Here is a 12,408-nt window from a genome sequence, read left to right on the forward strand (position 1 = left end):
TATTTATTTTGGTAGGTAGCAGATTGGCATACATCGCATCTGATGGACCCGCGATCGGCTCTATTGCGTGTGATGGACCAGCAATCGGCTCGGCTTCATGTAATAGGTCAGCGATGTGACGGACAGGCCATCGGCTCTACTTCGCTACAGTGGCTGGTAACCTGTGCTGTCGGCGGCGGCAGCGTGTTATCGCAAGCCCGCGAGGGCGCATTTCTGACTAATCAATCAGCAAATGAATACATTAATTGCATACTAACAAAGGCGAAGCATGTGGCGAAACAGTCCCGCAGACTGATCTGAGTACATGCATCTTAAAAATGCGGCGGAAGTGTCCTATAGACCCCCTGAATGTATTATTTTTGTGCGGCAAAAATAGCATGAACCTTGTGGCGAAACAGTCCCTCAGACTGATCTGGTTACAAAGGCTTTTCTTTTACTGTGGGACTGCGGCGGAATTGCCCTATAGACTACCCTGAATGCAGTATCATATTAGGCAATACGATTATAATGCGACGAAATAGTCTTTTAGACTACTCTGAGTGCACTATATTCGACAAAAATACCAAGTTTATTTTAACAAAAATAAGTAGGTAGTTATTGCCTAATCAAGCAGCAAATCGATACGTTAATTGCACACTCACAAAGGCAAAGCATGTGGCGAAGCAGTCCCGCAGACTGATCTGAGTACATGCATCTTAAAAATGCGGCGGAATGGTCCTATAGACCCCCTGAATGCATTATTTTTGAGCGGCAAAAATAGCATAAACCTTGTGGCGAAACAGTCCCTCAGACTGATCTGGTTACAAAGGTTTTAGTTTTATTGCGGCGGAATAGTCCTATAGACTACCCTGAATGCAATATCTTATTATGCAATATCATTATAATGCGACGAAATAGAAAATATAGACTACTCTGAGTGCACTATATTCGATAAAATTACCAAGTTTATTTTAACAAAAATAAGTGGGTATTTTTAAGTACGAACCATTTTGGTAATCCGGATTAATTGGCGCGGCCTCCGACAACGTTGAACCTGACGACGAACTGTGAACACGTGGAGCCCGAAGAGGACGAGGAAGAACATACATATTATTTGAGTTGGTTTAGACGTTTCGCTAACAACTCGAGTTCCTCGCCGTTGTCAATTATTGACACAAGTGGAGTGGTTGAGCACTAAAATGCGAATGAAGTGAGTCTGACATGGATAGGTTGGCGAAATCAAAAAAAAAAAAAGGGGTTGCCAGTACTGGCTTCTTTTTTCCCTTATACAAGTGATGAGTGGTTACACTTTCGCGTAACTACTATAATGTGTTCTATAATTCTAAATTACTAATATCGAGGACGAAACTCGAGTATAATAGCTGTCAGTCATTGAAGTGACAAGTGACATTTGACATTTCGAACTATGGAAAAGACCACCCTCAGAATAATGACTAAAGCATAGAAGTAGGGCAAAAATGCTTCGCAAATATGTATACCCGTACTTTACTTCCTTACGAACTAGATAATGTGCCGAAAAGAGATGCATATATGCTTGTTATTTCTCATTTACGTACGGTGTCATGTTTGATAATTTGTTAGGGATGTAACTGTGTCGACTTTTTATATCGATAAATTATGCATAAGTTTATGTGCCGTGTAAAAGAATAATCACGAAATTGGCAAATTGATAATAGTCTGGCTAATGAAAGTTGAACCTGAAAAAACGCGGCAATTTCAAGAAATCTGTAGCAGGCGGCTCGTTGAAATGAAATTAAATGCGTGGAATACAAGGATTGCATAACTTTTATACTTTTTATAATTTTCATATTCTAAAAATCATTAAAAAGTATAAAAATTATGCAATCCTTGGAATCAAAGAGCCGCCTGATATGAGGATTAATGCATGTACCTAATATAGCTTTTATCTCATTTGCAGTCTACCACTCACAACCGTCTAACTATACCTCTCGTTTTTTTATCATTAGAAAGAAGGCGAGCGATCTTAACGTGTTGTTTTATCGAAAAACACTTTGAAAATAAGTTACAACAAATATAATATACGATAATTTACATACTTTTGCTTTCATAAGTAAAATATTGCTATATTTATAAAAAAACTTGTCAATAAAAAGACACGTGGAAATGGTTTACCGTTTTTTCTAATGCTAAAAGACTAAGTATAGTTTCTAGTCATGTACAGTCAGCTGCAGAGAAAAGGCACCCCCCCTGCATACAAAGTTCTGTAAATTAGTATGGACGTGGGGTACCTTTTCTCTGCAGCTGACTGTACCAAATAGGAAATGAAAAAAAAAACGTTCGTGTAATATATTTTTTTTATTTAATAATAGGGAATATTACGCGAAACTCGGCGCCACTATCACAATCTGAGGGTCTATCGCGAAACAAGAAAATCGAACTTTCGTTATCTAACATCTCTGTCACTCTTGCGTATTCGAGCGATAAAGAGGCAGCCAGATAACGAAATTTCGGTAGGTCCCCTGAAAACTTGTCAAAAACCTGTTAAAGGTACAGTATAAATAAGTTACTCTACGGTGCACTAAAAAAGCTAGTGCTGCACTCTGGTGGCAGAACATTGCAGTAATATCCCCTATTCCTCGTCCTTTGGAAATCTGAAAAAAAAAGTTGAGTTTTGTGACCAACAATATTAATAAAAGGAACATTCATCAATGATCATTAATGTCTTTTTTATTAGGGTTCCGTACCCAAAGGGTAAAAACGGGACCCTATTACTAATACTTCGCTGTCCGTCTGTCTGTCACCAGGCTGTATCTCATGAACCGTGATAGCTAGACAGTTGAAATTTTCACAGATGATGTATTTCTGTTGCCGCTATAACAACAAATACTAAAAAGTACGGTCCCCTTGGTGCGCGCGTCTGACCCGCACTTGACCGGTTTTTAGTATTAAACTATAGTCTGGCAAACACAATCTGTCAGTAAGTAAGAACAAAGAAAACTATAGGTACAGTCGAAGGCAAAAATATCGATCCAGACAAATGGCTTAAAAATATGTGAACACGATTTTATTGTCTAAGCGTACACATGTTTTTGAGACTTTGGGAATGTATATATATTTATGCCCTTGACTGTACTCATCAATTAAAATGAGACAGTCCTGGGCCAAACTATAAGAAAGCTGTAAATGTCGATAGGTTATTGATCTGAGGTCGATACATCACTATGCCAAAATATAACCTTTCATACTTAGCAGAAAAGTTCGAAAATATATGCAAAAATCTATATAGACTGGAATGCAAGTAATAATTACATAAACAACATATCGATTTCTATGTTTAGGGTCAGGTCCTATAAATTAATTTCTTCAAAATTGAACAAAACTCACCGATTAAAGGTTATCGGTTCGTGCGTATTTTCTTTTCTTCCTGTATGCGATTTACAGCCCTCGATCACAAAAGACATTATCACAAAGGGAACTTCAAACCATTACAAATAAAAACTCAGCACGTTTTCCAACAATCTTTCAGGAATTGCAACAATATAATTAAAATAAACCAAGATGACCGCTGAAACATCCCGAAATATTTCAACTAAAATAATACGACTATGTCAAGTTGTTACAGTTGACACCTACCTGTGAAATAACGAACATATATTTTATATGGCTGGATTACATTATAGAACCACATAGGACCATTTGACATTTCCCTCAGTTCATCTTATGACAATACTGAAAAAAACTAGTCATTATTCTGAGAGACCACCATCTACACTAGCGCCCCTAGCGGCGAATTCATACGCCCTCATTGGAAAAAAGCGGACTACTGACTACAAGTACCGTCTACCAATGTTGATTTTTATCTATGATTCTTATTTTTCGGCCATCTACATGAATCTAGTATAACTGGATCGGTCATGAGGAGTGGGGGAAAATGACCGAACGGGATAGTCTTATGTATCTTTCAGTAGGAGTAGCAGAGAAAGCGCTGTTATTGTTTGTCCTTGTCATAGCTTCACTTTTCCACCGCTGCCACAACCGAGATTGTGGCAAACAAATAAGTACGTGACATGTCATGTTTGTTCGTTGCTTGTTTAATTATCGTTGTTTTGTATGAAATTGTGCTTTCTCTTATGAAATATAGTGATGGTTAGCGTTTTGAATGCTTGAACTTTGATAAAATACTGGTGAATTGTTCTGTAATCGGCTGTAATAGCCGCTCTGAGCAAAAATATGAGATCATAACCTTTCACACGTAAGTACGGTATTTTACACCTTTCTCTTAACGCAATATGTGAGAATAACATCGTAAAATTACGTTACACTCAAAGCAATGTAGAATCAAACGATTTCAATAAAAATATCGCAATTATTTACGCAAATTAACAAAACATTATTTGTAAAATTATCCGCCCAAATTACGTAGGTAGGTAAGAGTCTGAGGTCAGCCATTTTAAAACTTCTTCTTAATTTAGCTGCATAACAATCATGTTAGGGATACCAGGTGAAAATATCATAATTTTATGGGTAATTTTGACCTCGAAGTTTTTTCGTACTTCTAATTCCAAAAAATAAATAAACAAATGTTGTGAAGATTAAATGTGGTGTACATTAATTGGTGTGATTGCGATTTGTGATTTCTTTAAATTAAAACCCATAATACATTTTATTTTACGTTTTATTTACTAAACATGTTTAGTTTTGTACCACCTGCGCGAATTATAGGAGGTATTTCATTGTTTATACGCCTAAAAAGGACGGCCCATTGACATTTTATTTAACAATTTTTTAATACCGTCAAACAAGCTAACTTTGCCTCCAGGGTAATCGCCCCAACGTGATATCAAATATTGGGGTAATTTTTACCAATATGGTATCCCCACGTTTATGACGTCATCTATGTCTATCCCTTACGGGCGCACGCGTATAGCTGGTCTATGTAATGCTAGGTCTATGGCCATCTAGCAGCGAATAGCGGAACTGTAATAGATAATAGTTGATCTATCTGACAATAGAAGTCGTACTATGTCCTGTTAAAATTTAGTTTCTTACACAGACAGAAGCGTAAGCATAAATTTTAGGTCTGTGGTTTCTTTATTGTTTTATAAATGTCACTTACCGTCTAGCGCCCAATATTTTTTGTCTTTTTCAATTTGGTATTATTGAAGATAGATATAACTCCGATATATCCTATAGATGGATACAGTCTAAGGAAAAAAACGTGCCTCGAAAATCAAGAAAATTTGATTCTCGACCAGAGGGCGCTACTAGCTTTGGCCTACTGTCGTATAGATGGCGTTGATGGTTTCGTTTGTTATTTAACAAGTTTAACGCATATCAGTAAAAGAACATGGGTCAAAATCATAAAAATAATTAATGCAAATAAAAAAAATCATTTATCCATATTTAAATACATTTTAACGTATTTTTATTAATCTTCATTTTTAGTTTTAAGGTGTGTCGATAGATGGCAGTGAATTTACTGTGGTTACAAAATCTACTATGACAGTACCGCTCTATCTTATTTTATCCTCTTTGGTATTATATTCTTTGGTTGATGGTCACAGTCAAGTTGCAGGCAAGTCACAGGGAATAGAAATAAAACCGGCCAAGTGCGAGTCGGACTCGCGCACGAAGGGTTCCGTACCATTACGGAAAAAACAGCAAAAAATCACGTTTGTTGTATGGGAGCCCCATTTAAATATTCATTGTTATAACGGCAACAGAAATACATCATCTGAAAATTTCAACTGTCTAGCTATCACGGTTCATGAGATACAGCCTGGTGACAGACAGACAGACGGACAGACGGACGGACAGCGGAGTCTTAGTAATAGGGTCCCGTTTTTACCCTTTGGGTACGGAACCCTAAAAAGAACAACGTGAGAAATTTTGCTTTATTCTTCAATTTAACGTCTTATCATATATCTGTATATATTTTTCTGTCAAGTGGACCCCAGGCTCCCATGAGCCGTGGCAAAATGCCAGGACAACGCGAGGAAGAAGATTTCTGTGGCTTAAGCTTAATAAAAATATAATCATAATAAAGTAAAACATTCTTACACTTATTTACAAGTTACAACATAGGCATTTGATATAATAAATGTACATTTATATGTAATTCGACCGTTCACATTACAAGTGACATACTGCCGCGCTATCCATATGTAATATCAAAGATAGATATAACTCCGTTATAAATGGATACAGTCTAAGGAAAAACCGTGCCTTTTTTTTTTTCGTGCCTCGAAAATCAAGAAAATTTGATTCTCGTTCAGAGGGCGCTACTAGTTTAGGCCAACTGTCGTATAGATGGCGTTGACGGTTTCGTTTGTTATTTAACAATTTTAACGCATATCAGTGACAGAACATGGGTCAAAATCATAAAAATAATTAATGCAAATTGTTTGGGAGGTTAGCGATTGAGGTCTCAGGAGCAGCAGGCGGGACTCTTCAATGACGGCTTCTTATTTTGATTTTACGAATTGTTTTTATTTTAAATTATATTAAATGAATTTGACAAAAGTTTGAACTTGTAGCGATTTTATATAAAATGCAAAAATAATCGCGTGAGCGGCTTGTGTGTCGTGCCGTGTAGATGGTAAAGTGTTAGCTATCGCCGCGCCCCTGCGCGGCCGTGGTTGGAACTCCGCCTCTTCTTGGGATGCCCGCTAGGTGGCGTTAGGCTCGCGAACATGCCCCCGGCCTTGAAAGCACCCGCTTTCAAAGTGATTGTGGTGATGTGGATGGGGCTGGCGCAGCTTCACTCTCTGGCGGCATCAAGAGAGGGCAAAGCTTGGTAAAAGCCCTGCGTATGACCCCACTCGCTGTTTTTACGTCAGCGACGCGGGAAACTCTGTCGTGGCCTGTGAACAGAGCTACCACCCGTCCCAAACGCCATTTGAGGGGTGGTAGATTATCTTCTTTGACCAGAACTAAGGAGTTGTGAACGATATCCTGGCCGTGCGTCTGCCATTTCGTTCTGGTCTGCAGCTCAGAAATGTATTGTTTCGACCATCGCTGCCAAAAGTGTTGTCGCATTTTCTCCAGCATCTCGTAGCGTGGGAGCCGGCCCGTCTCTGCCGTCAAGTCCTTGCAGGGCGGCGCTGTCAGCGGTCGGCCAATAAGGAAATGAGCTGGGGTTAATGCGGAAAGGTCGTTTGGGTCTGTGGAAAGAGGATGCATAGGTCTGGAATTCAGTAGGGCCTCGGACTGAGCCAAAATCGTGCTAAATTCCTCAAAAGTTAAATTCGCGTTGCCAATAACGCGCTTCAGGTGATATTTGCAAGACTGTACAGCTCTCTCACACAAACCTGACATATGTGGAGCATAAGGGGGGTTAAAATGCAAATTAATGTTATCATTAGCGGCACACTCAATAATATTATCCGCGTTGCCTTGTAGGAACGATGAAAGTTCTTTCATTGCCCCTACAAAGCACCGGCCATTGTCCGAATATATGACGTTAGGCTTACCACGGCGCGAAATAAAGCGTTTAAGTGCGAGTAGGTATCCTTCGGTACTAAGACTTGTGACCAAATCAAGATAAACCGCGCGCGTCGTGAAGCATACTATCAGACAGATGTAAGCCTTTTGAGGCTTTGCTCCCCTACCCCTACGGTTAAGTACATATACTGGCCCCGCGTAGTCTACCCCGCAGCTCATAAAGGCGAACCCGGGTTCCAAACGTAGTGAAGGTAAGTTACCCATAATAGGCGCGAACGTCTTCGCCTTCATGCGAATGCAGGTTACACAGGTGCGTACCACTCGCTTTGCTAAATTAGTGCCTCCGAGAGGCCACCAGCAGTCTTTGATAGTAGCAAGCAGGAGACTAGGAGGCGCATGCAGTAATCGTATGTGCTCACTTTGAAACAATAGCTGTGTGAAACGATGTTTCGAACAAAGCAAAATCGGATGTTTTTTGTCGTATGAAAAACTAGTCGCATTACTAATACGACCACCGACCCTTATTAGTTTATCTGTGTCTAAAAAGACATTTAATTTATTAATACCGCGCGTGTGTTTAACAGGTAAGTTATTTATCATCTTATCATACTCAACAGGAAAAGATTTCATTTGCGAAAGACGCGCCAGATGTTGCATCGATGCATTCAATTCGTCAACAGTCAGCGGGCCAGTTTTACGATTTATTTTGTTTGTAATGCGTGTGTTGTTTATAAATCGCAAAACATAAGCACCCGCGCGCCGTAAGCGGTTAAAAGACGAAAACCTGTCGAATTCGAATACATCGGTGTTAATTTGGCTTATCATACTAATTGTATTTGTTTTTATTTCAGGTAAATCGTCCGGTATTATTTGCGAAGTGCGAGATAAAGTACTAGGTAACCAGTCGGATTCCGGTTCATGCAAAAAGGGCGGTCCATTGAACCAGAACGAATTATCAATAAGCGCGTCAAGTTCAAGGCCACGGCTAACTAAATCAGCTGCGTTATTTTTGCTACTTACATGTAACCACTGCGCGCTCCCGGTTAACTCGTTTATCTCCGACACTCTGTTTTGAACAAAAGTTTTAAGCGTGTGGGGTGACATTCGGACCCACCCAAGAACAATTGTGCTATCACACCAAAAATACACAGAATCGAACTTCACTTTAAGCGATTTAATTACTTTCGAGTACAGCCTAGCAGCTAACAGCGCGCCTAATAATTCAAGTTTCGCGATACTGACGGATTTCAAGGGAGCGACCTTACTCTTCGAACACAACAGATGTACTGTTATGACCTCATTATTATTTCCCGAAAGCGTACGTACATATGCACAGGCTCCATAGGCCGCTTGACTAGCATCACAAAAAAAGTGCAGCTGTGTGCAATGCGCAGACGCATTCATTACATAACGAGGAATGCGGAGGCTATGTGTGTGTTGTGTATGTATGAGTATGTATCTACGCCAGGCTGATGCGACATCCTCAGGTACTTCCGAGTCCCAATCTAAACGGTAAAGCCATAGTTTTTGAAGTAAAATTTTGGCAATAATTATGGCCGGCGAAAGTAGCCCGAGAGGATCATACATTTGTGAAATTACAGATAATATTTTGCGTTTTGTTATCGGTTCGTTATTATTATCCATTTGTATTTTTGACGTGTAATAAAATTCGTCAGTGTTGTTAGTCCATCCTAAGCCGAGTGTTTTACTTTGACAGTTGTCGCCTAAACATAATTCGCGTGACGTAATTTTTGACGAGGAAAATTCCGAAACGTCAAAGTTAAACACCCATTTTCGGAGTGGGAAACAACCTGACTGCAGTACGTCGGTGACCTTTTCACAGATATCAATTAAAGCGTGTTTATCATTATTTCCTGTAATTAGGTCATCCACGTAACAGTCTTCCAATATAGTGCGAGAGACCGCTTCGTCTGCACATTCCTTTGCCAGCTGATTGAGACAACGGATGGCTAAAAAGGCCCCAGAAGAAGTACCGAAAGTTACCGTATTAAGTTGGTAAACATTTAGCGGCGCCGAAGGGTTCTCTCGCCACAATATTAGTTGAAGGTTCCGTTGGTCGGGTTGAATAAGGACTTGTCTATACATTTTCGCCACGTCTGCGCAGGCGACGTATTTATGTTCGCGAAAACGTAACAATATAGAAAAAATATCGTTTTGTATGGTCGGCCCGACTAATTGCAAATCGTTCAGGGATTTCCCAGAACTAGTGGGCATTGATCCATTAAATACAACCCTTAAGCGTGTAGTGAGACTATCCTTTAATACAGAGTGGTGTACAAGAAAGCAGTAAGGCTTTGTGTATGTGTGTATAAGTGACATGTGCCCTAGCTCAATGTATTCACGCATAAAATCGGAGTACATCTTTTTGTGCTCGGGGAACCGCTCGAGTTTGCGTTCTAAAGATAAGAACCTACTCCTAGCTACATCGTAGGTATCGCCGAGCGCATCAGCTGATTCCTTTAGGGGTAAACGTACTAAAAAACGACCATCTTTATCGCGTTGCGTAGTCGAAACGAACAGCTGTTCACAGGCGCGTTCGTCGTCTGTCAGTCCGTCTCCTATCTTCGAAACCTCCTCGAGCTCCCAAAACTGTTTTAATTGCGTGTCTAAAGTTTGCGTGAAATGACAGGTAGTCTTATTTAATTTAATGCGTTTATTATTTATCGGACCCACGACGATCCAACCAAGTTTAGTATCTTGTAAATAAGGCCCTTCTGCGAGAGGAAATCTATCCTTATTTAACAAGCCCCAGAAATAATCACCGCCTAACAATATATCAATATCTGATGATTTGAAATAATTAGGGTCCGCGAGTTGAATATTGTCTGGAATGCGAATGGAATGCGCGCTTATCACTGCTGACGGCAGTGGTTCCGTTAAGACAGGGAGTACCATGCAATTGATGCGTGTATGGTAGTCACCTTTAATAGAATGTAGGTTAAGCTGACACGAGTGTGTGGTTTGCGTGACTAATTTACCTAACCCTGAAATATTGCAAGTGGACTGTACCAAAGGCGTATTTAATTTATCTATGAAAGATTGCGTGACATAACTGTGTTCTGAGCCATTATCGAGAAAAACTCTAGCCCTATGTAATTTATTGTTGCTATCGGCAACTTCTGCTATTGCAGTACTCATTAATACCGGTTTTAAAGGCGGTGAGAGTGTGTGCGAATTAAGTGTGAGAGTGTGATAAGTCGAGGTGGCGGGGACGGCACTCGCCGGTGGCTTATTGTTTACATTGCCAGCCGTAGCGGATGCACCGTCACTGTCACTACTCAGGCTATGGATCAAGCTATTATGTTTTTTCTGGCAGATCCTACACGGGCCAAAAAAGCAGTTGTCAACTGTGTGACCAGCGCGAAGACAATTGTGACATAGTTTCTTATCTTCAATTAATTTTACTCGATCGGGAACAGTTAAATCAAGGAAACTATTACACGAATAAAGCGGATGATTAGCGCTACACATTTGACAAATGCGAGGCGAAGTGCGTTTGGAACTGGATTTGTTTGTGTGTGATTGTGAAACCGTGGAGCTAGAAGCATAACTATGCGTTGCGTGTAAATTGTGTGATTGCGACTGATTTGATGACTTTTTATTTTCATGCGTATTTGAGTGCGTATTTTTGGAATGATTAGCCGCAATAGATTCCAACATATCTGCACGGTTTTGTAAAAAAGTAATCAAATCAGTTAGCTTAATACGAGAGGTAGAATCCTGCCGATTAGAGTTGATCGAGCCCTTGTGTTCCTCCCACTCGCGCTCCGTAGCCGCGTCTAGTTTCGTGACAATTAAATAAATGACTAGCGTGTCCCAGGAGTCCGTAGGTTCTCCTAGGGTCTTCAGGGCACGAAGGGAACGGAACACCGAGTCAATCAGCTTTCTAATCTGTGTAGCAGATTCTTTGTTTAATGATTGCGTGTTGAAAAGTGACTTTACGTAATTGTGTGTTAGTAACCTATGATTATTGAAACGGTTTTCGAGAATCTCCCATGCGATCGTATAGTTCTCTGCTGAAAATTCCAAGGACTTGATTACTTCCAAAGCGGTACCGGTTAGGGCTGCGCGTAGGTAATGGAACTTTTGTATGGCACCCAGGTCCTTAGAATCGTGTATCAGAGAAGTATACGTGTCCCTAAACCCTAACCAATGCTCGTACGAACCGTCGAAGGTGGGGAGTGATATCGTAGGTAATTTAACCTTATAACCCACGGAATCTGCGCTGGCAGGGGCAGCGGCGCTGCCGTTAGCAACAGCGGGACTGTTGCCAACGTCAGCTAATTCGGACGCTGCGGCCACTGTCTGATAATATTTCCCCTCGAACTCTTCGCGGTATTCTAAATGGTTAGGGAGGTCACTCGACTCTGCTAACTCCTCGATTCTAGTTTGCACGACATCGAAATCTTGATAATAACTCGCGGCATTATTTATGCGTAATTGCAACTCGACTTTTTGAATATTCGTTAAATTAGCCTTATTAAGCGTAGCGACATATTTAGCGAACAACGTGAGTTTACCCTTGAGTGTGCCTCGTCTTTGCGTCAAGATACGCGGATCGTTTAAATCAATAGTTAAAGAAATTGGAGTCACTGATTTAGGAGTAGCCATGGTGTGTGAGAGAGAATGTAAAGCACTTACAGTTTATTCCCGAAACTCGTTGTCGGCACGTAATGGCGGCCGCGTGCACCACGCGACACGTGCTCGACGCTGGAAGGTTACAAAATAGACACGATATTAGCACAATGCCGATTGAAGGGAAGAAGGTGAAGAATGGATGGCCTGACCGTTTCTTGCTGATCCTGGCGCTGGTTGATAGCTTCCGGCTCGAAGGTCCAATGTTTGGGAGGTTAGCGATTGAGGTCTCAGGAGCAGCAGGCGGGACTCTTCAATGACGGCTTCTTATTTTGATTTTACGAATTGTTTTTATTTTAAATTATATTAAATGAATTTGACAAAAGTTTGAACTTGTAGCGATTTTAT

At 40.4% G+C, this 12,408-nt stretch overlaps 1 protein-coding gene across 1 annotated transcript; it reads right to left on the reverse strand.

Annotated features, from left to right (window-relative positions):
- Positions 1–6,502: 6,502 nt before the first annotated feature.
- LOC134752088 (uncharacterized) lies at positions 6,503–8,655 on the reverse strand. Its single transcript, XM_063687648.1, has 2 exons — positions 7,665–8,655; positions 6,503–7,124 (listed from the first exon to the last, which is right to left on the reverse strand). Exons 1-2 carry the CDS (start codon positions 8,506–8,508, stop codon positions 6,682–6,684), a joined length of 1,287 nt encoding a protein of 428 aa, XP_063543718.1. The 5' UTR covers positions 8,509–8,655; the 3' UTR covers positions 6,503–6,681.
- Between the last annotated feature and the right edge of the window lie 3,753 nt (positions 8,656–12,408).

The sequence above is a fragment of the Cydia strobilella genome, chromosome 24 (genome assembly GCF_947568885.1).
Source record: "Cydia strobilella chromosome 24, ilCydStro3.1, whole genome shotgun sequence".
NCBI classification, from domain to species: Eukaryota; Metazoa; Arthropoda; class Insecta; order Lepidoptera; family Tortricidae; genus Cydia; species Cydia strobilella.

Bases quoted from the DNA above. Each gene is read 5' to 3' on its own strand.
- LOC134752088 (XM_063687648.1), bottom strand. From the start codon at position 8,508: ATGTCACCCCACACGCTTAAAACTTTTGTTCAAAACAGAGTGTCGGAG. The intron at 7,125-7,664 runs GTAACTTACCTT...CTCTTTCCACAG, and splicing joins GACGTTCGCGCCTATTATGG to ACCCAAACGACCTTTCCGCA.